Raw genomic sequence first — 21,088 nt, 5'->3', positions numbered from 1 at the left:
TGGCCTATATGTGACTCCAGACCCACAGCAATGTGGTTGACACCAGGACATGAGCTCAAAAACCTAAGCCGACATGCCAGTTCCAGCACTGAAGGGGTGCTGTCCTGTCAGAGGTGCTGTCTTTATCAGATAAAGAGTTGAACCAAGGCGGACCTAATGATCCCATGGCACTAGTTCAGAGCAGAGTAGGGGAGTTCTCCCTGGTGACCTGGTCAATACTTATCCCTCAGTCAACATCGCTAAAAAGATTATCTGCAAATCATCACATTGCTGTTTGTGGGAGCTTGCTGTGTGCAAATTGGCTGTCATGTTTCCTGCATTATTGACCATACTTTAATTTCTTTAAAATTAGAGAGTGGGATACTATAGATCAACAGGAATACAAAAGGCCTATATTTCAGGTGCAAATTTGCATAAATAAAACCAAAGTATTCATCAATAACCTTGACCATACTTTAAGGAGTACTTCATCGGCTGTAAAGCATTTTGGGATGTCAGGTGCTATATAAATGCAAATCTTTCTTTAACTGCCTCTGAAATGGGCACTAATGTATCAAACTGCTGCAAAGTACCCCAAGGTTTAAGGGGCTTTTCAACTTTAGACCCAGAGGTTAAAACTGATTTTGTATTTTGCAAAGAGCTAGGAGATTGAAGTCCTACCAAGCAGATTATTTCCTGGTTTGGTGGTTTGTGTGTGTGTGTGTGTCTTTTGTTTCTGAAATTGAAAGTAAAAGTAAGACACATCTTCATTTCTGTCCGGGTGTCGCTTTAAGGATGAGCCGAGGCTCCAGTGCTGGCTTTGACCGTCACATCACTATCTTTTCACCCGAGGGGAGACTCTACCAAGTCGGTCAGTAATTTGCAACTTCATCCCCCTCCACAACTTTGGGCTAAAGTTTGTATTGCAATTAATCCATCAATGTAATTGGCCCTGTGATTGACAGTCGGATTGCTCAATGACAGGAGAGAGAAGCCTGTCAATCACATTGCATCATCCAATCAGTGCAAGGAAGGGGCGGGATCTCAGTTGATTGACACTTGCTTTCGTTTCACTATTTTCTGTCCATTTATATATGCAGGTTTTTTCTTAAAGACGTATGAACTTTTTTTTAGCTACAGACGCTCATTAACAGGTTTAATTCATTCAATCAGGTATAAAAAAAAATTCAAACCATCTTTTAGCCAGGTTCTTATCTTCATTAACGTGTTGCTAAATCATAATTTTCGTTTAGCCAATGAGTAAAATTGGAAATCCTACATTCGATCAAGTTTAGGGAATTGTAGTTACTCAGTGATTAATCTCAGCCACTCCTCTTAAAATGGGGGCTTTCTTGAAGGAGACTACTGACTCAGCAGGTTGGGAGTTTAGAGCAATGAGAGGTGATCTTATTGAAACATAATCAGATCCTGAAGTGATTGACAGGGTGGATGCTGAGACGATGTTTCCCCTGGTTGTGGAATCTAGAACTAGGGGACACAGATTAAAAATAAGGGGTCTCCCATTTAAGACGGAGATGTGGAGAATTTTTTTTCTCTCTCAGAGGGTCCCCTAGTCTGTGGAATTCTCTTCCGCAGAGAGCAGTGGAGACTGGGCTGTTGTGCATTCAAGGCTGAGTTGGTTCGAATTTTGATTGATGAGGGGGGCAGACAGGAAAGTGGAGTTGAGGCCACAATCAGGTCAGCCATGATGGTATCAAATGGTGAAAGCTTGAGGGGCCGAATGGCCTACCCCCTACTCCTAATTCTTGTGTTCTTGTGACTTGGAACCAACTCATGATCACCCCCATTTTTAATGGCCGAACCTTTATCACCATTCCCATCAGGCCGATTTTGAAATTTTGCATAGAAAGTATAGTCAATGTCTTCCTTGAATCCTCACCTCAGGTTGAGGGTCGCCAACCCTCCAGGATTGTCCTGCAGTCTCCAGGGACTTTGAAGATGAACACCCTCTGCTGTGATCAAAAACCAAGGAGAAAATGATTGGGATATTCTAAAACCTACATATATTCATATTGTCAGCCTCAGAATATTCATATTCTCCATAGGTAGCATTCTTGCTCCTGAGCCAAAGGCTTGGCGTTCAAGTCTCACTTCAGGACTTGCTCAAAAGTATAGACCGACACTCTACTCCAGCACTGAGGGAGTGCAGCACTGTCAAAGTGCCGTCTTTCAGATGAGATGTCAAATGGAGATCCCTCAGTCAACATCCCAGATACAGATGATCTGATCACTGACATATTTCTGTTTGTGGGAGCTGGCTGTGCACAAATTGGCAGCTGCCTTTCGTATATTACAACATTAATGCTTCAAAAAGTACTTCATTGGTTCAAAAGTACTTGGGGATGTCCTGAGGTTGTGGAAGGTGCTATATTAATGCAAGTCTCTCTTTCAAGGGACTTCCAGCAGTGCGATTAGATACAATTTAACTCTGGACCACGTGAGGAAGAGATGATAAAAGTTATTTAAAGGGCATCTTAAGGGGAAAGATGGAGAGTGTTAGGGAGAGAATTCCAGTGTATAGAGCTAGGCAGCTGAAGGCATGGCCGACAATGTTGGAAAAAATTGGGGAAGCGCATTTTCCCAGCATTGGAGGATTGCAGAGATCTCAGAGGGTTGTAGGGGCTGGAGAAGGTTACAGGCATAGGGAGCGTCATAGAGCTGGAGGAGGTTACAGAGATGGGGAGGGTTGTAGGGGCTGGAAGAGATTACTGAGATAGGAAGGATTGTTTGGCTGGAGGAGGTTGCAGGCATAGGGAGGGTTGTAGGGCTGGAGGAGGTTACAGAGATAGGGAGGGTTGTAGGGCTGGAGGAGGTTACAAAGATAGAAAGGGTTGTAGGGGCTGGAGGAGGTTACAGAGATGGGGAGGGTTGTAGGGCTGGAGGAAGTTACAAAGATAGGAAGGGTTGTAGGGGCTGGAGGAGGTTACAGAGATATGGAGAGTTGTAGGGCTGGAGGAGGTTACAGAGATAGGAAGGGTTGCAGGGGCTGGAGGAGGATATAGAGATAGGAAGGGTTGTAGGGGCTGGAGGAGGTCACAGAGATATAGAGGGTTGTAGGGCTGGAGGAGGTGACAAAAATAGGAAGGGTTGTAGGGGCCGGAGGACGTTACAGAAATAGGGAGGGCTGGAGTAGGTAGGGGGGAGTGAGACCCTTGGCCACACTGAGGTCAAGGTCAACAAAAAGACAAATAGACCAAACAGACACAAACATGGCTGCCAGAACAATAACAGAAAGCCAACAGGCAAATAAATAACATCACTGGCAACATTGGGATCAAATAAATATGTGATTAAAAGCTGGATTAACCGAGATTAAAACTTTTAAACAATTGATTAATTGTGATTAATTTTTATAAGCAATTGACATCCCTAATCTTTGCACCGGACCTTGTGATAAACACTATTATTGCACCAGCTCCTTAGGCAATCTCCACAAGTATATGTGTACCTGCACCTTGGGAGGGGAATCTCTGATTCAAAATACCAAAGTTTTATGGACAGAGGGGCACTGTATTGGTGTGAAGATTGTTCTTGGGAGACGCTCCCACAAGTTAATTATTGGGATTAGCCTTGTGAGTCAATGCACAATGTTATACCGAAGAAGGTATTTAACTAATATTCTAGACATCCCGTTCTGAACAATCATGATGATTTTCAGACAGCATTGTTGCCATGATGGAACTTTACACTATCCAATTGCATTACAGAGGCTATCTCTGTAACCTCCTCCAGCCCCTACAACCCTTCCTATCTCTGTAACCTCCTCCAGCCCTACAACCCTCCCTTTCTCTGTAACCTCCACCAGCTCTACAACCCTCCCTTTCTCTGTAACCTCCTCCAGCCCCTACAACCCTTCCTATCTCTGTAACCTCCTCCAGCCCCTACAACCCTTCCTATCTCTGTAACCTCCTCCAGCCCCTACAACCTTTCCTATCTCTGTAACCTCCTCCAGCCCCTACAACCCTTCCTATCTTTGTAACCTCCTCCAGCCCTACAATTCTTGCTTTCTCTGTAACCTCCTCCAGCCCCTACAACCCTTCCTATCTTTGTAACCTCCTCCAGCCCCTACAAGCCTTCCTATCTCAGTAACCTCCTCCAGCCCCTACAATGCTCCCTATGTCTGCAACCTCCTCCAGCCCCTACAACCCTTCCTATCTCTGTAACCTCCTCCAGCCCCTACAACCCTTCCTATCTCTGTAACCTCCTCCAGCCCCTACAACCCTTCCTATCTTTGTAACCTCCTCCAGCCCCTACAAGCCTTCCTATCTCAGTAACCTCCTCCAGCCCCTACAATGCTCCCTATGTCTGCAACCTCCTCCAGCCCCTACAACCCTTCCTATCTCTGTAACCTCCTCCAGCCCCTACAACCCTTCCTATCTCTGTAACCTCCTCCAGCCCCTACAACCCTTACTATGCCTGCAACCTCCTCTACCCAAACAACCCTTCCTATCTCAGTAATCTCCTGATCAAACATATTATTTGTACTTGGTTACAGAGGTTACAGAGATAGCCTCTGTAATGCAATTGGATAGTGTAAAGTTCCATCATGGCAACAATGCTGTCTGAAAATCTTCAGGATTGTTCAGAACGGGATGTCTAGAATACTAGCTAAATACCTTCTTCGGTATAACATTGTGCATTGACTCACAAGGCTAATTTGTGTGGTCTCCTCTACATTGGAGAGACCAAACGTAAACTGGGTGACCGCATTGCAGAACACCTGCAGTCTGTCCGCAAGAATGACCCAAACCTCCCTGTCACTTGCCATTTTAACACTCCACCCTGCTCTCTTGCCCGCATGTCTGTCCTTGGCTTGCTGCATTGTTCCAGTGAAGCCCAGCGCAAACTGGAGGAACAGCACCTCATCTTCCGACTAGGCACTTTACAGCCTTCCGGACTGAATATTGAATTCAACAACTTTAGATCTTGAACTCCCTCCTCCAGCCCCACCCCCTTTCTGTTTCTTCCCCCTTCCTTTTGTTTTTTCCAATAATTTTTATAGATTTTTCTTTTCCCACCTACTTCCATTATTTTTAAATCTTTTATGCCCTGCTAGCCTTTCCACCCCACCCCCACTAGAGCTATACCTTGAGTGCCCTATCATCCATTCTTAATTAGCACATTCGTTTAGATAATATCACCAGCTTCAACACCTATGTGTTCTTTTGTTCTTTTGTCCGTGACATCTTTTGATTATCTGCTCCTATAACTGCTTGCGTGTCCCTACAACCACACCACCCCCCTCCACTTCTCTCCCCCCACCCAACCCACCCCACCTCCCCACCTTAAACCAGCTTATATTTCACCCCTTTCCTAAGATTCACTCAGTTCTGTTGAAGGGTCATGAGGACTCGAAAGGTCAACTCTTTTCTTCTCCGCCAATGCTGCCAGACCAGCTGAGTTTTTCCAGGTAATTCTGTTCTTGTTTTGGATTTCCAGCATCCGCAGTTTTTTGTTTTTATACTATTTGTACTGTTGATGTGTGCTTGTCTTTTGACCTTGAGATGAGTTTTCAATCACATATCCCATGCCATTACTAAGACTGCCGATTTTCGCCCCTGTAGCATTGTCTGACTCCGTCCCTGCCTCAGCTCATCTGCTGCTGAAACCCTAATTCTTACTTTTGCTACCGACATGACTATTCCAACACACTCCTGCAGGCTGGGCTCCCACATTCTACCCTACGTAAACTAGAGGTTATCCAAAACTCTGCTGCCCCTGGTCTACCTCGCACCAAGCCCCTTTTCACCAGCTCCTATGTTCACTGATCTACATTGGCTCGTGGTTAAGCAACACTGTGATTTTAAAATTTTAATCCTTGCTCACAAAACCCTCCATGGCCTTACCCCTCCCTATCTCTGGTAACCTCCTCCAGCCCTACAACCCTGCGAGATCTCTGCACTCCTCTAATTCTGGCCTCTTGAACATCCTCAATTTTAAACACTCCACCATTGGCGGCCGTGCCTTCAGCTGCCTGGGCCCCTAGCTCTGGAACTCCCTCCTTACTCCTCTCTGCCTCTCTACTTCACTTTCATCCTTTAAGACGCTAAAACCTACCTCTTTGACCAAGCTTTTGGGCGTCTGACCTAAAGCCTCTTTACAAGGCTTGGTGTCATGCTTTGTTTAATAATGCTGCTGTGAAGCACCTTGGGACGTTTCATTACGTGAAAGGCACTATATAAATATAAGTTGTTGTTTTCTGATGAGATCTCTGTCAACCTGATATATGAAGCTCTGAAATTGTCTATATATGGCTTACTCAGAAGGTTTCTTACTGAAAAAATCCAGGCTAACACACCCAGCACAGTTACTAAGGGAGTGCTGCACTGTCAGAGGTTCCGTCCTTTGGTGTGAAACATTAAAACAAAGGTCCCATCTGCCCTCTGAAGTGGATGGAAAAGGTCCCATGGTTTATTTGAAGAAGAGCAGGGGAGTTCTCTCTGGTGTCCTGGCCAACATTTATTCCTCAATCAACATCACAAAAACAGGTTATTTGGTCATTATCGCATTGCTGTTTGTGGGATCTTGCTGTGTGCAAACTGGCTGCTGTGTTTCCTATATGACAATAGTGACCACGCTTTAAATGTACATAATTGGCCATAAAGCACTTTGGGACATCCTGAGGTCATGAAAGATGTGATATGAACACAATCTTTCCTTCGTTAGTAACCAGCTTACTAGAAAGAGCTCAAGATAAATAAGGAGGAGTGTTAAAGTGTTTGGGCAAGAGAAGCAGGAGGAGGTGAGGAAGAACTTGTTCATGCAGCGAGTGGCAACGAGCTGGAACTTGCTGCCTAATGAGGGTGATAGAAGCGGAGATGATGAATGATTCCAAAAAGAAATGGGATGGACACTTGAAGGAAATAAACTTGCAGGGCTACGGGGATAGAACGGAGGAATAGGACTGACTGGATTGCTCTACAGAGAGCTGTCATGGACTTGGTGGGCTGAATGGCCTCCTTCTGTGTCGTAAACGACTCGAGGACTCTAAGTAAGGTCCCAGGACCCATTTTAGTTTGGCCACCAGTGTTTGCGGTGGGACATTACCCTTTGGTTAGCATGGACCAATCCTAAAGGCAGCAGGAACTCTACAGTCATACAACATCTTTCTCTGGCTCAGGTCACGGTTTAGCATGAAGGAAAAGGTGAGGATTAAAACCCCAAAAATTGGGTTGTCGAAGTGTCTACTGCTCCATGACACAGGATCTGAAATGGCCGCTGTGGATGCTGGTCCCTCTTTTCTTCCCTGGCCTTGTTCCTGACATCTTACTCGTGGATAGGTTTCGTACTGACGAACCGAGCTATTTTGCTCTTTGCAGAGTATGCCTTCAAAGCTATAAACCAGAGTGGCCTCACGACAGTGGCCTTGAGAGGGAAGGATTCGGTTGTTGTCGTGACACAGAAGAAAGTGGCGGTGAGTACAGACATATTTTATGCTCTCTCTCTCTCTCTCTCTCTCCCTCCGTGTCGCTGACTCTTGCTGGAGTCCACTTCCATGTGCACAACAACAACTTGCATTTATGTAGCGTTCCTTACGTGAACATCCCCTAAGTGCTTCACCAGAGCTGTAGCCGGACAAAACCCAACAGTGCGCCAGAGGATTATCAGGAGGGGAGACCAAAAGCTTGGTCAAAACATGGATTTCAAGGAGAGCCTTTAAAGGAGGAGAGATCGACATAAGGATTTAGTGAGGGGATACCAGGGTTTGTACCAAGGTGACTGAAAACATGGCTACCATTGGTTGGGGGAAGCAAGAGGACCGATGCTAGAGAAAGCTAGAGTTGGAAAAAACAGAATGATGTGGGCTGAGGAGGTTGCAGTGATAGGGAGAGGAAAGAGATTGAAACACAAAAATGAGGGGCACCCATATGATACCTCACCTTTATGGTCATTCGTCATGGTTAAGCCTAGATGATAATCAATTCTTTTAGCGTTTATAAAAACTTGCTGTGCGTAAGTTGGCTGCTGTGCTTTCTTAAATATCAATAGTAACTGCACTGCAAAACAATTCTTTGGCTAAGAGCTACTTTCAGCAGCCTTGAGGATGTGAAGGGTGCAATATAAATGCAAGTTTGTTCTTTCTACAAACTCTGTCCAAGGGCACAAACCTTAGTTTCTTTTGACTGCAATCTGCTTGAAAAATTAACCAGTTGTAGATTGCTACCGTCAACATTTCTCATTCAGTTTTGCTATGTCAACGTCACTGTGTGGCTGGCCACCAGCTGGCGCTCTGGAGCACTCACTCCCAACTCTGCCAACAGCTAGTACATAAAAAGATGTGGATTAATCAGCTGACTATGAACAATGTCACAGGCAGGGCTGTAACTTTCGTGGACAGGGAGTCACAGTCGGATTCCCACTCCTCTCCTAGTTACTTATGCTGAAATATAGCCGCACCTTTCTCACCTGAACTTCTGACCCAGCATAGGTGAGGTAGGTGCGCTGCAACAGGTTCCTCAGGTCTTCAGTCAAGGACAGACGAGTCGAAGGTAAGGAAGACACGCCCCCTTGTTTATGGCACTAGCTGCAGTAAAGCAGATAGGTTTAAAGAGCCAGCCACTTTGAGAAGCCAGAGAGAAGGTAAGTGAGTAAGGTAAGTGGGTAGGATTGGGGGGTGGGGGGATAGGGTCGGTTGGGGGAGGGGCAGGTGGTTAGTAGGGGGTGGTCATTTGGGGGGTCAGGTAGTCGGAGGGGTGGTCATGTCAGGGGTCAGGTGGTCAGTGGTGAGGTCAGGTGGTCAGTGGGGGGGTGTTAAGTTGTGGGGTGGTCGGTCAGAGGGTTCAGGTGGTCAAGGGGTGGGGGGTGTCCGGCAGGTGGTCAGGAGTGGGGGTGAGGGTCTAGTTGTGAGGTGGGGGGGCGTGTGGGGAGGGCAGTCTGGGGCCAAGAAGTGCTGTCAGGAGGTTGGGGAAGGCAGTCAGGGGGGGTTAGTCGGGGGTTGGGAGAACCGTGGGAGGGGATGGCAGTCAGCGGGGGGCTGGGGGATAGTCAGGAGCGGGTGGGGTTCCCGTGGATGGTTGGCATTGTTGGGGGGGGGGCAGTCGTGAGTGGGAGATAGTTGGGGGGCAAGAGGTAGTCGTTAGGGGTGGGGGGAGTCAGGGAGGAGGGTTGGCGGGTGGGGTGTGGGGAAAGTTGGGGGGCACTGTGGATAGTTGGCGGGGGTGGGGAGGGCGGTCGAGAGTGGTGGGGGATAGATGGAAGAGAGGGATAGTCGTAAGAGGTGGGGGAGGGTAGTGGGGTGGGGGGTAGTCGGGGAGGAGTGGAGGGTAGTTGGGGAGGAATGGAGGAGGGTTGTTGGGTGGGGTGTGGGGAAAGTTGGGGGGCCCTGTGGATGATTGATGGGGGGAGGGCAGTCGAGAGTGGTGGGGGATAGATGGGGGAGAGGGATAGTCGTAAGGGGTGGGGGAGGGTAGTGGGGAGGGGTGGGGGTAGTCGGGGAGGAGTGGAGGGTAGTTGGGGAGGAATGGAGGAGGGTTGTTGGGTGGGGTGTGGGGAAAGTTGGGGGGCCCTGTGGATGGTTGATGGGGGGAGGGCAGTCGAGAGTGGTGGGGGATAGATGGGGGAGAGGGATAGTCGTAAGGGGTGGGGGAGGGTAGTGGGGAGGGGTGGGGGTAGTCGGGGAGGAGTGGAGGGTAGTTGGGGAGGAGTGGAGGGTAGTTGGGGAGGAGTGGAGGAGGGTTGTTGGGTGGGGTGTGGGGAAAGTTGGGGGGCCCTGTGGAGTGTTGGGTTGGGTCAGTCGTATAGTTACCCAGGAGTTAGAAGCAGTTTTAATTCTTCTAACTTTTTCTGGTTAACTATTGCTGTGAGACTGTTGGAACCATCCAAAGTTTGCAATTTAAGTCAGAGGTTCAAATGGCTCCCAGTGCAGGGCAATTGCCCAACAGAAGCTTGAACTTCCCAGGCAATTGCTGTGCAAACCTTACTTCCGGGGCCGATCCCCCAGGGCATCATTGGGGTACCTCCGAGTATGAGCCCCACAACCCCCTGGCGGAGATCAGAAGTTATGGGTCGCTGACTGTGAACAATGTCACAGGCTGTCGACTGGCAAGTTTTAAATATAATCTTATTCTTAACGTCCGATATTAATTTACTATACAGTACAACAAACAGAACATGTACAAACAAAGAGTAATTAGAGGGAATATTAGGTCGGGGTATTACATCTGTCCCTTAAAATAATACTCGAAGAGATTCCCTCACTGGCTGATTCTGTGAATCCAGTATTGTCATGTAGAAATTGCTGCAAATACTAAGCAGGTCTGGCAGCATCTGTGGAGGAAGAAACAAGGGTTAATGTTTTGAGTCGATGATATTTTTCTCCAATTCTAATGAAAGATCATTGCTTTGAAACATTTACCCTGTTTGTCTCTCCAGAGACGCCACCAGACCTGCTGAGTGTTTCCAGTATTTCCTGTTTATATTTCAAATTTCCAGCTTCTGCAGTATTTCATGTAATTTAGGTCATTGCTGGTTTTTCAGGACAAGCTCATTGATGCTAGCACAGTCACAAACATTTATCGACTGACAGACAAGATCGGCTGTGTCATGACTGGTCTGCTAGGTGAGCCATTTTGTATTCCTTGTTTACACTTGACTCCCAAATAACACTTGCTTAACACAACTCTTAAAACCTCCTGACTCCCCAAAGCCTGTCTATCATCTACAGGACACAAGTCAGGAGTGTGATGGGATACTCCCCCACTTGCCTGGATGAGTGCAGCTCCCACAACATTCAAGAAGCTCAACACCATTCAGGGCAAAGCACCCGCTTGATTGGCACTCCATCCACCACCTTAAACATTCATTCCCTCCAATGCTGACGCACAGTAGCAGCAGTGTATGTACCAGCTACAAGACGCGCTGCAGGAATTCACCAAGGCTCCTTCGACAGCACCTTCCTAACCCGTGATCTCTACCATCTAGAAGGACAAGGGCAGCAGACGAGTGGGAACATCACCACCTGCAAGTTCCCCTCCAAACCACTCACCATCCTGACTTGGAAATATATCGCCGTTCCTTCACTGTCGCTGGGTCAAAATTCTGGAACCCCCCCTCCCTAACAGCACTGTGGGTGTACCTACACCACACGGACTGCAGCGGTTCAAGATGGGGGCTCACCACCACCTTCTCATGGGCAATTAGAGATGGGCAATAAATGCTGGCCTGGCCAGCAGCTTCCCACATCCTGTGAAAGAAATAAAAAAGCTTAAGGGCTTGACAGTGTAGATGCTGGGAGGATGTTTCCTGCAGACTGGGGAATCTAGAACATGGGGTCACAATCTCAGGATAAGGGGTTGGCCACTTTGGATTAGGATAAGGAGAAATTTCTTCACTCAGAGGGCTGTGAATCTTGGAAATTCCCCAGTCTGGAGAGCTGCGGATGCTCGTTTGTCGAGTATTTTCAAGAAAGCTGTTGATAGATTTTTGGATACTAAGGGAATGAAGGGATATGGGGGTAGTGTGGGAAGTTGAAGTTGAGGTAGAAGGTCAGCTGTGATTGTGTTGAATAGTGGAGCAGGCACGGAGAGAGGGCTGAATGGCCTCCTCCTGCACCTGTTTCTTATGTTCTTATGTTTCTTAATGTAACTCTTTCCCTCACTTTTCACAACCCCCCTCTCCCATTTCTGTTGCCCAATGTAACTAGCGGATTGCCACTCTCAGGTTCAGAGAGCTCGCTATGAAGCTAGCAAGTGGAAGTACAAGTATGGATATGACATCCCGATGGACATGTTATGCAAGCGGATGGCCAACATCTCCCAGGTTTACACTCAGAATGCAGAAATGAGGCCTTTGGGATGTTGTAAGTACAAATCATTTCTTGTATTCCTGAAAAGAGAGACATGCTGCTGAAGCTTTTTCCCTTGCACTCATCAGGACAAACGCAAGAATGCCAAATTTTAAACGATCACAACCGTTTATACTACAGGAGAGAAGGCGCTGATTATTTGGCAAGTTGACTCTGATTGGCCAAGATGTTGTCCTGGAGAATTCAACAGGGAACTATTGGTTCCCCAGGCTCCTGGTTAATTCAAAAAAGGTGCAAGGCTTGAACATATTCCTTTTGTTTGTAGAGAACAGGTCCTTGTGTATGAATGTGTTTCTTCTAGCAAGTGTAAATGAGCCACATTATGAGATCATTTGATTATAGTAAATTGGTTGTTAGTGTAGCTATTAGCACAGTTAGGTTTGTTCAGTAAGTGCTGTCCAATCGTAGAATCACATCTAACAGTAGACGTTTTGTTTTGGGTTTTGCAAGCACGGGCTAATTGAGTACAGTCTGTACTCTGAAAAATCATTTTTCACACCCCGACTTGTTAGGATCTGGAGTGAGCTGCCTGAAGGAGTGGCAAAAACACATTCAGTGATAACCTTCAAAAGGAAATTGGATAAACACCTGAAGGAGAAAAGAAATTGCAGATGTGAGGGGAAAGAGTGGATTGGGTGTGGATTGTAGGACTGACTGGATTGACCCCCAAAAGAGCCAGCATAGGATCGATGGGCTGAAAGGCCTCCTTGTGTTCTGTACTCCTTTATGATTCTGTGAAATCAGGTATTTGTAATGCTGTTATTTTTCCTACAGTGCAACATCGGAACAGGATAAGACCCATCAACCCCTCATGTCTGTTCCCTTCTTTCCATTCGATCATGGCTCCATAATCTGACTCCATATCCCTGCCTTGGTTCCCTAACTCCTAATACCCTTATAAGACAATACAGTCTTGGAACTGCAGCGAGTTTATTCCCAAGCATTTTTTACTCCCGACCTGGACCTGGTGAAGGTCCATGTGGGGATCTGCCAAGGCAGAGGAGGAGGGAAAATCAAGAAAGACTGATTTGCATTTATATAGCACCTTTCAAGACCACTGAATGCCCCCAAAGCAGTTTACATCTAATTGAAGTATGGTTGACTGCTGTAATGTAAATAACCTGACACAACCAAGATTAGAAAGTCAACCAGCCAAGGACAGCGATGGCAAAGTCACACCCCTGACACCCAGGGTTGATGACCCTCCAAGATTGTCCTGTTGTGAAATAGGCCATTCGGTCCATCTAGCCTGTGCTGTTTATATCCCACATGAGCCTCCTCCTGTTCCAACAACTTCATCTCAGCCTTTCAGCGTCTTTCTATCCCCTTTTCTCTCATGTATTTTTCTAGCTTCCTTTGAAGGCAATTAAGCCAATAGCCCTCAACCACTTCCTGTGGTAGCGAGTTCCACATTGCAAACTTTCGCGGAGTAAAAAGTATCTTTGAACACTCTCATTTGCACGTTATAGCAATGTTGGTGGTGAAGCTTGATCTACCTGGGTAACAGGTAGATTGCTTTCTAATTAGCCATGGGAAGGTAGCAAAGCCCACAGAATGGACTCAACGGTGGGAGTGCTCGAGGGGGCAGGTCATATAGTGAAACCTCCGGGAATAATGAGAGCTGGCAACCCTGCCGGCATAGAGAAGCCAAATCCGTGCGTCAGGAGTGTGTCAAACCTGCCTCATCCCCGTCTTTATTCTACAGGTATGATCATGTTAGCAATTGATGACGAACGCGGACCCCAGCTGTACAAGTCCGACCCTGCTGGTTACTACTGTGGGTTCAAGGCCACCAGCGCAGGGGTCAAACAAGTTGAAGCCAACAGTTACTTGGAGAAGAAGATTAAAAAGAAGCCAGACCTGACTTACAAGGCCACAATAGAGGTAAACAGAAATTTCCTTATCTGGTTTGTTGAACTTTGACCCTTTTAATGTATTTAGGGGGTCAGGTATGTAGCTTTTTTGGGGGACAACTGTGTGTGTTTTAGGGTTTTATCAACAAACATATATGTGCATATTAGGCCGATTTGCCCAGTGTCAAGGCACTAATCACTCAAAACCAGATCTGCTGGGTGGGAAATGCCACTCGTATGCCTGACACCAGACTCCCGAAGCTACTGCTCAACTCGGTCAGAGCAGGAGACTCCCAGGAGGGCACTGGAAACACCTTAGGGATGTCCTCAAAGCATCCCTGAAGAGGTCACACATCCCATCTGACTCATGGGAGTCCCTGTCTTGTGACCGACCAAAATGGAGGAAGCTGGTTCAGGAGAGGACACTGAGCACATTGAGAGTCTCCACCAGAGGCGTTGGAGGGGAGCGCACAAACTCCCAAACAAACCATCTGCCCAGCCCTTCAAGTGCCACCTGCCCCACAGGGGGCAGAGTCTGCAGTTCACACATTGGACTTATCAGCCAACTCAGGACCCATCGAACCAGAGTGGAAGCAAATCACCCTCCCTTCTCAGGGACTGCCTAAGAAGAAGAAGAAGCATATTAGGAATTTTTTTAAAGAGCTAGATATATGGTTCCAGATTTATTTTAGGGTTACAAATGAGTCTTTTAGAATTTCTTTTTAGGGGACAGAATTTTTAAAAAAAATTTTTTTATTTTCGTTCACACAATGTGAGTGTCAATGGTCAGGCCAACATTTATGGCCATCTCCAAATGCCCTTCAGAAGGGTGAGTCGCGTTCTTAAACCATTGCAATCCTCTGAGGTAGCAGTTTGGTACAACTGAGTGGCTTGCTAGGACATTTCGAAGGGCAGTGAAGAGCCAGCCCTGTTGCTGTGAGTCCGGAGTCACACATAGGGCCAGACTAGGTAAGGTTGGCGAATTTCCTGCACATTAGTGAACCAGATGGGTTTTTATGACAATCCGGTGGTTTCATGGTCACGATTACCGAGACTAGCTTTTTATTTCAGACTTATTTCATTAACTGGACTTAGATTCTGTAGTGGGATCTTGTCTCCAAATCATTAGCATAAACAGAAAAGTAGCTGGAGTAGAGCACTCAGCCCATTGAGCCTGCTCCGCCATTCAATACGATCATGGCTGATCTTCTGCCTCAACTCCACTCTCCCTTAAATCTGTTTTGATGAGCTCTGTTTCCATGGAGGTTGTTGTGGGTCATGTAACTGAATCACACTGTGTAGAAAGGCCCCAGGTATAGTTCTTCAAACTATCCTAAACTCCCTCTGACAACCTCCCAAGCTATCCGTACTCTTCTAATGCTGGCCTTTTGACCACCCCCAATTTTAATCGCTCCACCATTGGTCACCGTGCTTTCAATTGCCTGGGCCTCAAGCTCTGGAATTTCCTCCTTAAACCTCTCCAACTCTCTACCTCGCTTTCCTCCTTTAAGACACTCCTTAAAACCTACCTCTATGACCAAGCTTTTGGTCATCTGACCTGATATCTCCTGATGTGGCTCAGGGTCATTTTTTTTTTAATGTGCTCCAGTGAAGCGCCTTGAGACGTTTCAATATGTTAAAGGCGCTATAGAAATATAAGTTGTTGTTAGTGAACAACAATAACAACCTCAAATATAGTGGCAGTGAAAGAGATATATTCAATGATTCTGGGCTATGCAGAGGGTGGTAGAGTCGAGGGGACAAAAATCAGCCATGTTTCTCACTGACCGATTCTGGGCTTTGCTTCCATGGGCTGTGGTAAACCTTCTGGTAGCCTCAGCCATGCTTCATGCATGAGTCTAGGTGATCCACGTTGGCATGGCTTTGGAACATGTTGGCACTGGGGCCTGATGTTGCCCCCTGCATGTGTGTAAATCAGAGTGAGTGTGACATGGGCCAGGAAGCTTGGATGTTTGTAAGCCAATGGCTAGGGATCACCCAGGACTGATGGGGCAGCAGGGGGAGGCGGCAAGGGTGAGGGGAGGTGGATCGTTTCAGGCTGAGCTCTAAATGACACCGCATTCACCAACCCTTGCCACGCAACCTTTTCAATACTAATCATGCAAAGGAAAAATTCCCGCAAGTCATTTTTGTAGCGGTTATTTGAGTAGCTGAGCACTTTGGCAAAAGTTGTCAGGGTTCTTCATTACTCAAAGAGAGTTTCTGTTTTAATTGGAGAACATTCTCACTGCGTCCCCAAGGGAGGTAACCAGAATGAACTTCAGAGGTGGCCAGCGTGAGGAAGCTGAATGAACCACAAGCACAGTCAAAGTGACAAGGCCAATGGGAACTTCATGAGTACCTATCTCCCCTGATGTCAGTGAACGTGGCATCCACCCGCCCGGGCATACTTGGGTTCAGAAGAAAGAAGCACTATGCATTTTTATAGCGCTTTTCACAATCTCAGGTTGTCCCAAATATCTTTATAGCCAATGATGTAGTTTGTTTCAAGTGTCTTCATTGTCATAGTGCAGGAAATACAGCAGGCAGTTTGCACATATTAAGCTCCCAGAAGAAGCAATGTGATAATGCCCAGATCATCTTTTTTAATGATGTTGGTTCAGGGATAAATATTGGCCCAGGATACCTAGGGAGAACTCCCCCCTCCTCTTCTTTGAAATAGCATCCACAGGAGACATCCACCTGGGAGGATAGGCCAGGCCCCGGTTTAATACCTCATCTGAAAGACAGTACCTCTGACAGTCCAGCGCTCCCTCAGTACTGCATGGGAGTATCAGCCTGGATTGTGGGCTCAAGTTTCTGGTGTGGGACTTGATCCTACAACCTTCTGATGTAGAGGCAAGAATGCTACCCACTGAGCTACAGCTGACACATAGAGGTGCCTTAGCCTCCATGTGGCTTTCCTCTTACTGTGTTGTAAAGCAGTAAGCGATCACTCACTATTCACTCGCAGCACCTCTGGGACCGGTGGAACATTGTGCCACCTCTCTATTTCTCTCTCCTTTATGACGCTCCTTAAAACTTGCATCTTTGACTGGGCTTTTGTTCACCTGAGCTAAAATCTCCTAATGGGTCTCGGTGTCAAATTCTGTCAGATAACACACCTGGGAGGTGCCTTGAAGGGTTTTACTGCTTTAAAGTCACTAGACAAATGCAATATGTTTTTCTGAGAAGGTCCTTGCCAAACCCTGAATCCTTTGTAAAAATATGTTGTTGTCTTAAGTTTAGATGTTTCCTCTTTTTTCTCCCGCAGCTCGCTATTTCCTGTCTGTCCACTGTCTTGGCGCATGACATGAAAGCCAAGGAGATAGAGGTTGGGGTGGTCACTGTGGACAATCCCAAGTTCAGGTCTGTAGAACCTTTTGAATGAGTCGGAAATGGAGAGTTGTATGGGAACAGAGGAGGCCATTTGGTCCCTCAAGCCTGTTCCACCATTAAAATAGATGTTGGCTGGCCCTGTGTCTGCCTTGGTTCCATAACCTTTAGTCTAATCCCCTAACCTGACAAAATATATAAATCTCAGTTTTGAAATTTTCAATTGACACCTGGACTCATCAACTCTTTTGGGAGAGAGAGAGTTACAGATTTCCACTATCCTTTGTGTGACAAAATGCTTCCTGACATCACCCCTGAATGGTCTGGCTCTCATTTTAAGGTTCTGTCCTCTTGTTCTGGACCCTGCCCCACCAGAGGAAATAATTTCTTCATCTACCCAATTAAATCCTTTAATTGCCTTAAACATCTTAAATAGATCATCCCTTAATCTTCTATACATGTCAGAAAACACATGTAATCTAGGCAACCTTTCCTCGCAATTGAACCCTCTACAAGTTTTGGTCTCTTTACTTAAAGAAGGGACATTGCATTGGAGGCAGCTCGGAGGAAGTTCGCTGAGCTGATTCCTGGGATGAAGGGCGTTGTTCTCATTGGAATTTAGAAGAATGAGAGATGCTCTTAGTGAAGCAGATAAGATTTCTGAAGGAGTTGAACAAGGTAGATGCTGAGAGGATGTGGGGGGAATCTAGAACGAGGGGGCATAGTTTCAGCAATTTCAAAATAAGGGGTCTCCCTTTTAAGACAGAGCTGAGGAGGAATTTCTTCTCTCAGAGGGGCATTGGCCTTTGGAAGTCCCTTCCCCAGAGAATAGCAGAGGCTGGGTCATTGAGTATATTCAAGGCTGAATTAGACAGAACCAGTCTCTGGGCAAAGAAGCTTCTCCTGAATTCAGATTGGATTTATCAGTGACTAGCTTATTTTTATTGTCGTAGAACCATAGAACCATAGAATAGTTACAGCACAGAAGGAGGCCATTCGGCCCATCTTGTCCATGCCAGCCCGAGGACACCCAGGTGCCCTTTCTAATCCCACCTTCCTGCAGCCGGCCCATAGCCCTGCAGCTTACAGCACTTAAGGTGCAGATCCAGATACTTTTTAAAAGAGTTTAGAGTTGCTGCCTCTACCACCAACTTGGGCAGTGAATTCCAGACACCCACTATCCTCTGTGTAAAAAAGTTCTTCCTCATGTCCCCCCTACACCTTCTGCCACTTATCTTGAATCTATGTCCCCTGGTTCTAGAATTCTCCACCAAGGGAAACAATTTTATCCTGTCCACTCTATCTATTCCCCTCATAATTTTGTACACCTCAATCAAGTCACCTCTCAGCCTTCTTTGTTCTAAGGAAAATAACCCCAATCTATCCAATCTCTCCTCGTAACCCTGGCAACATTCTTGTAAACCTAAATGTAATGGTGTTGGTTACAGAACATATCTGTTAAGGAAGTCTTCATGGTCCTCTGAGTGTTAACAACAAATCTTTATTGAGGACTTGTAACTAAAAACATATATACAGTAAAGGGTACAGGCAAGGAGCTATCTCCATGTCTAGATCTTAACACGTCTTTGACCCAACACCACACTGACCCTAGGTCTGGGTCATGTGCCTTCGTACATCACTGTGTGGGCGATACTATACTCAGTCCCACATGAACCCTGTATATACCAGACCCTTATACTACATTTATAACCCCTGGTTTTGGATTCACCCACAAGTAGAGACATTCATTTGGAGTGGGGACGGGGAGTGAAGGTTTCATCGTCACTGCAGCTGTGATGGAGGTGGCATTTTTATCATAACCCCGAAATTCTCCCTTACTTTTCTTCACAGGAGCCTCTGTGAGACAGAGATTGAAAAGCATCTAGTGGACATTGCAGAGAGAGAATAACTCCTTCATCGATCACAAGAAAACTGCATTGAAACAAAACTCTATGAACTTAGGAAAGTAGGAAGACAAATCCGGGGAGATTTGCCCTTGAAGAAAGGAAATTAGGTCAGGATGTTAAAAAAAATCCTCCATTCCTCATTCTTTTAACCCACTTAAGACTCCGTTTGGGTATAAAAGTCCTAGCAATTCAAAAAATGTTTGCTGTAACTTTTGTAAGGGAAGAATTGATGTCCAATGGATACAATACTCAGCACAGCTCATAATAAAAATGGGAATTAATATGCAAATAAGCTGCTTTGGGCTCTCATTTTAATCATTTAAAAAGATTAATTGTTCAAGATTGTTCATGGTCCATTAATAAACCTAAGCATTTTAAACATACAATATGTTTAATATTTATAGTAATATACTTAACGTCTGGCTCAGTGGTGAGGATGCTTACCTCTGAGTCAGAAGGCTGTGGGTTCAAGTTTACTCCAGAGACTTGAGCACAGGAATTCAGGCTGACACCCCGAAGTAGTACTGAGGGAGGTGATGGCTTTTGGATGAGGTGTTAAAATGAGGCTGTTTTCTACCGTCCGAGTCGGATGTAAAACATCCCATGGCACTTTTTTGAAGAGGAGCAGGGGACTTATCCCCAGTGCCTTGGCCAACATTTACCCCTCAACCAACTTCACAAAGACCTTTAGCGGGACGTTATCACATTTCTATTTGTGGGGGCTTGCTGTGCGCAAATTGGCTGCCCACATTTCCTCCTTTACAACAGTGACAACACTTCAAAATTACTTCACCGGCAGTAAAGTGCTTTGAGATGTTTCTGAGGTTGTGAAAGGTGCTCTTATTCCTCACAAGATGCCAATTTGTATTCAAATTTGCCTTTCCCCAAACCAGGCAGGTGATGAGTAAATTGGAGCTGTATTGCCTCATTATCTTTCCTATAGAGTAGAGCCAAAAATGTGTAAGTAGTTGTCCATCTGTCCTCAACTTGCTTTTTATCAGTTCGAATCGTTGTCCTCTTGTCTCGCGGTTGGGTGTTAACCTGATGTGGTGTCCAGATTATTTTGAATTGCTAAGAGTAAAATACTGCGGATGATGCAAATCTAGAACAAAAACAAAGATACCTGGAAAAACTCAGCAGGTCTGACAGCATCTGCGGAGAGGAACACAGTTGACATTTCGAGTCCGTGTCATACGGCCTTGAAACATCAACTGTGTTCCTCTCTGCAGATGCTGTCAGACCTGCTGAGTTTTTCCAGGTATCTTTGTTTTTATTTTGAATTGCTGTTTTGTTTTGAAGGAAGATGTGGGGGATCTGTTTGCATAGGGTGCCCTAAATTTACACCTTTGCTCCAAGGATTAATCAGACACTGAGCTAAGGCTTCAAACACTTAGCTAAGGCTTCCTCACAAGACTAGAGAGAACGTAGAGTCATCTTAAGTCATCTACACACCATCGGCTGACCTTCCAGTAGGTGAAAGCTCTGGCGATATGGCCATCCACTTTTGAATGGTGTGGGAGGTTCCAGCTGGATGTGAAAGGGCACAAAGTACATTTTAGGAAAATCTCTCTGCTACACTGAAGCAATTTAACAGTTTGAAGCTTGAATCTTGCTGAAAAGAGAGACATGTTGCCAAAGCTTTTCGTCTTGCATTCATCAGGACAAACACAAGAATGCCAAATTCCAAATGCTCACGACAATTTATACTACAGGAGGAAAGGGTGCTGATTGGTTGGCAAGTCAAATCTAATTGTATGAGGCATTGCCATGGACACGGCAACTTCCTTTGAGGTCTCGGTGCATGAATTACCCAGTATAGCAATAGGTGTACAGAGCAGCAGTCCCAAGTTCAACACCCAGTCTGTGTTGAATTGGAGGCTCTCAGGCAGGGCAGAGGTGGGGCATTTTGCTGAGTGAGCCTTAAATTATCAACTCGGATTGTTAGTCCTGATTGCTGCTCAGTACCAGGTGGAAAGTGCATGTTTATTGAGGTTTAGTGAGGTTAGGAATGGGCTGCCTTAACTCTCTACAATCCTGCGATGCTTGGGGTCATTTTCAAGCACGTGCTGCCACCAGCAGATACTCAAAAATAAACTAACCCCTTTAAAGTTTTGGTTCACACATGAACACTGGCCAAGGCACTTTCTCTTATGTTCATTGTCAGGATGCAGCATCATTAGCAAACACTG

At 46.0% G+C, this 21,088-nt stretch overlaps 1 protein-coding gene across 1 annotated transcript; it reads left to right on the top strand.

The window, feature by feature from the left end:
- The first annotated feature begins 710 nt into the window (after positions 1 to 710).
- LOC121272485 (proteasome subunit alpha type-6-like) lies at positions 711 to 19,184 on the top strand. Its single transcript, XM_041179085.1, has 7 exons — positions 711 to 850; positions 7,320 to 7,414; positions 10,477 to 10,558; positions 11,642 to 11,797; positions 13,509 to 13,687; positions 16,931 to 17,025; positions 18,844 to 19,184. Exons 1-7 carry the CDS (start codon positions 775 to 777, stop codon positions 18,899 to 18,901), a joined length of 741 nt encoding a protein of 246 aa, XP_041035019.1. The 5' UTR covers positions 711 to 774; the 3' UTR covers positions 18,902 to 19,184.
- Positions 19,185 to 21,088: the final 1,904 nt, after the last annotated feature.

Source organism: Carcharodon carcharias, chromosome 34, assembly GCF_017639515.1.
Source record: "Carcharodon carcharias isolate sCarCar2 chromosome 34, sCarCar2.pri, whole genome shotgun sequence".
Lineage (NCBI taxonomy): Eukaryota > Metazoa > Chordata > Chondrichthyes > Lamniformes > Lamnidae > Carcharodon > Carcharodon carcharias.
Note: the sequence above shows the minus strand (reverse complement) of the source record. Positions and strands in the feature narration are given on the sequence as shown.

What these genes read in the sequence shown, in the direction of transcription:
- LOC121272485 (XM_041179085.1), top strand. Translation starts at nt 775, where the DNA reads ATGAGCCGAGGCTCCAGTGCTGGCTTTGACCGTCACATCACTATCTTT. An exon ending in GGGGAGACTCTACCAAGTCG is followed by an intron (nt 851 to 7,319) that starts GTCAGTAATTTG and finishes TGCTCTTTGCAG; the next exon opens with AGTATGCCTTCAAAGCTATA. An exon ending in TGACACAGAAGAAAGTGGCG is followed by an intron (nt 7,415 to 10,476) that starts GTGAGTACAGAC and finishes CTGGTTTTTCAG; the next exon opens with GACAAGCTCATTGATGCTAG.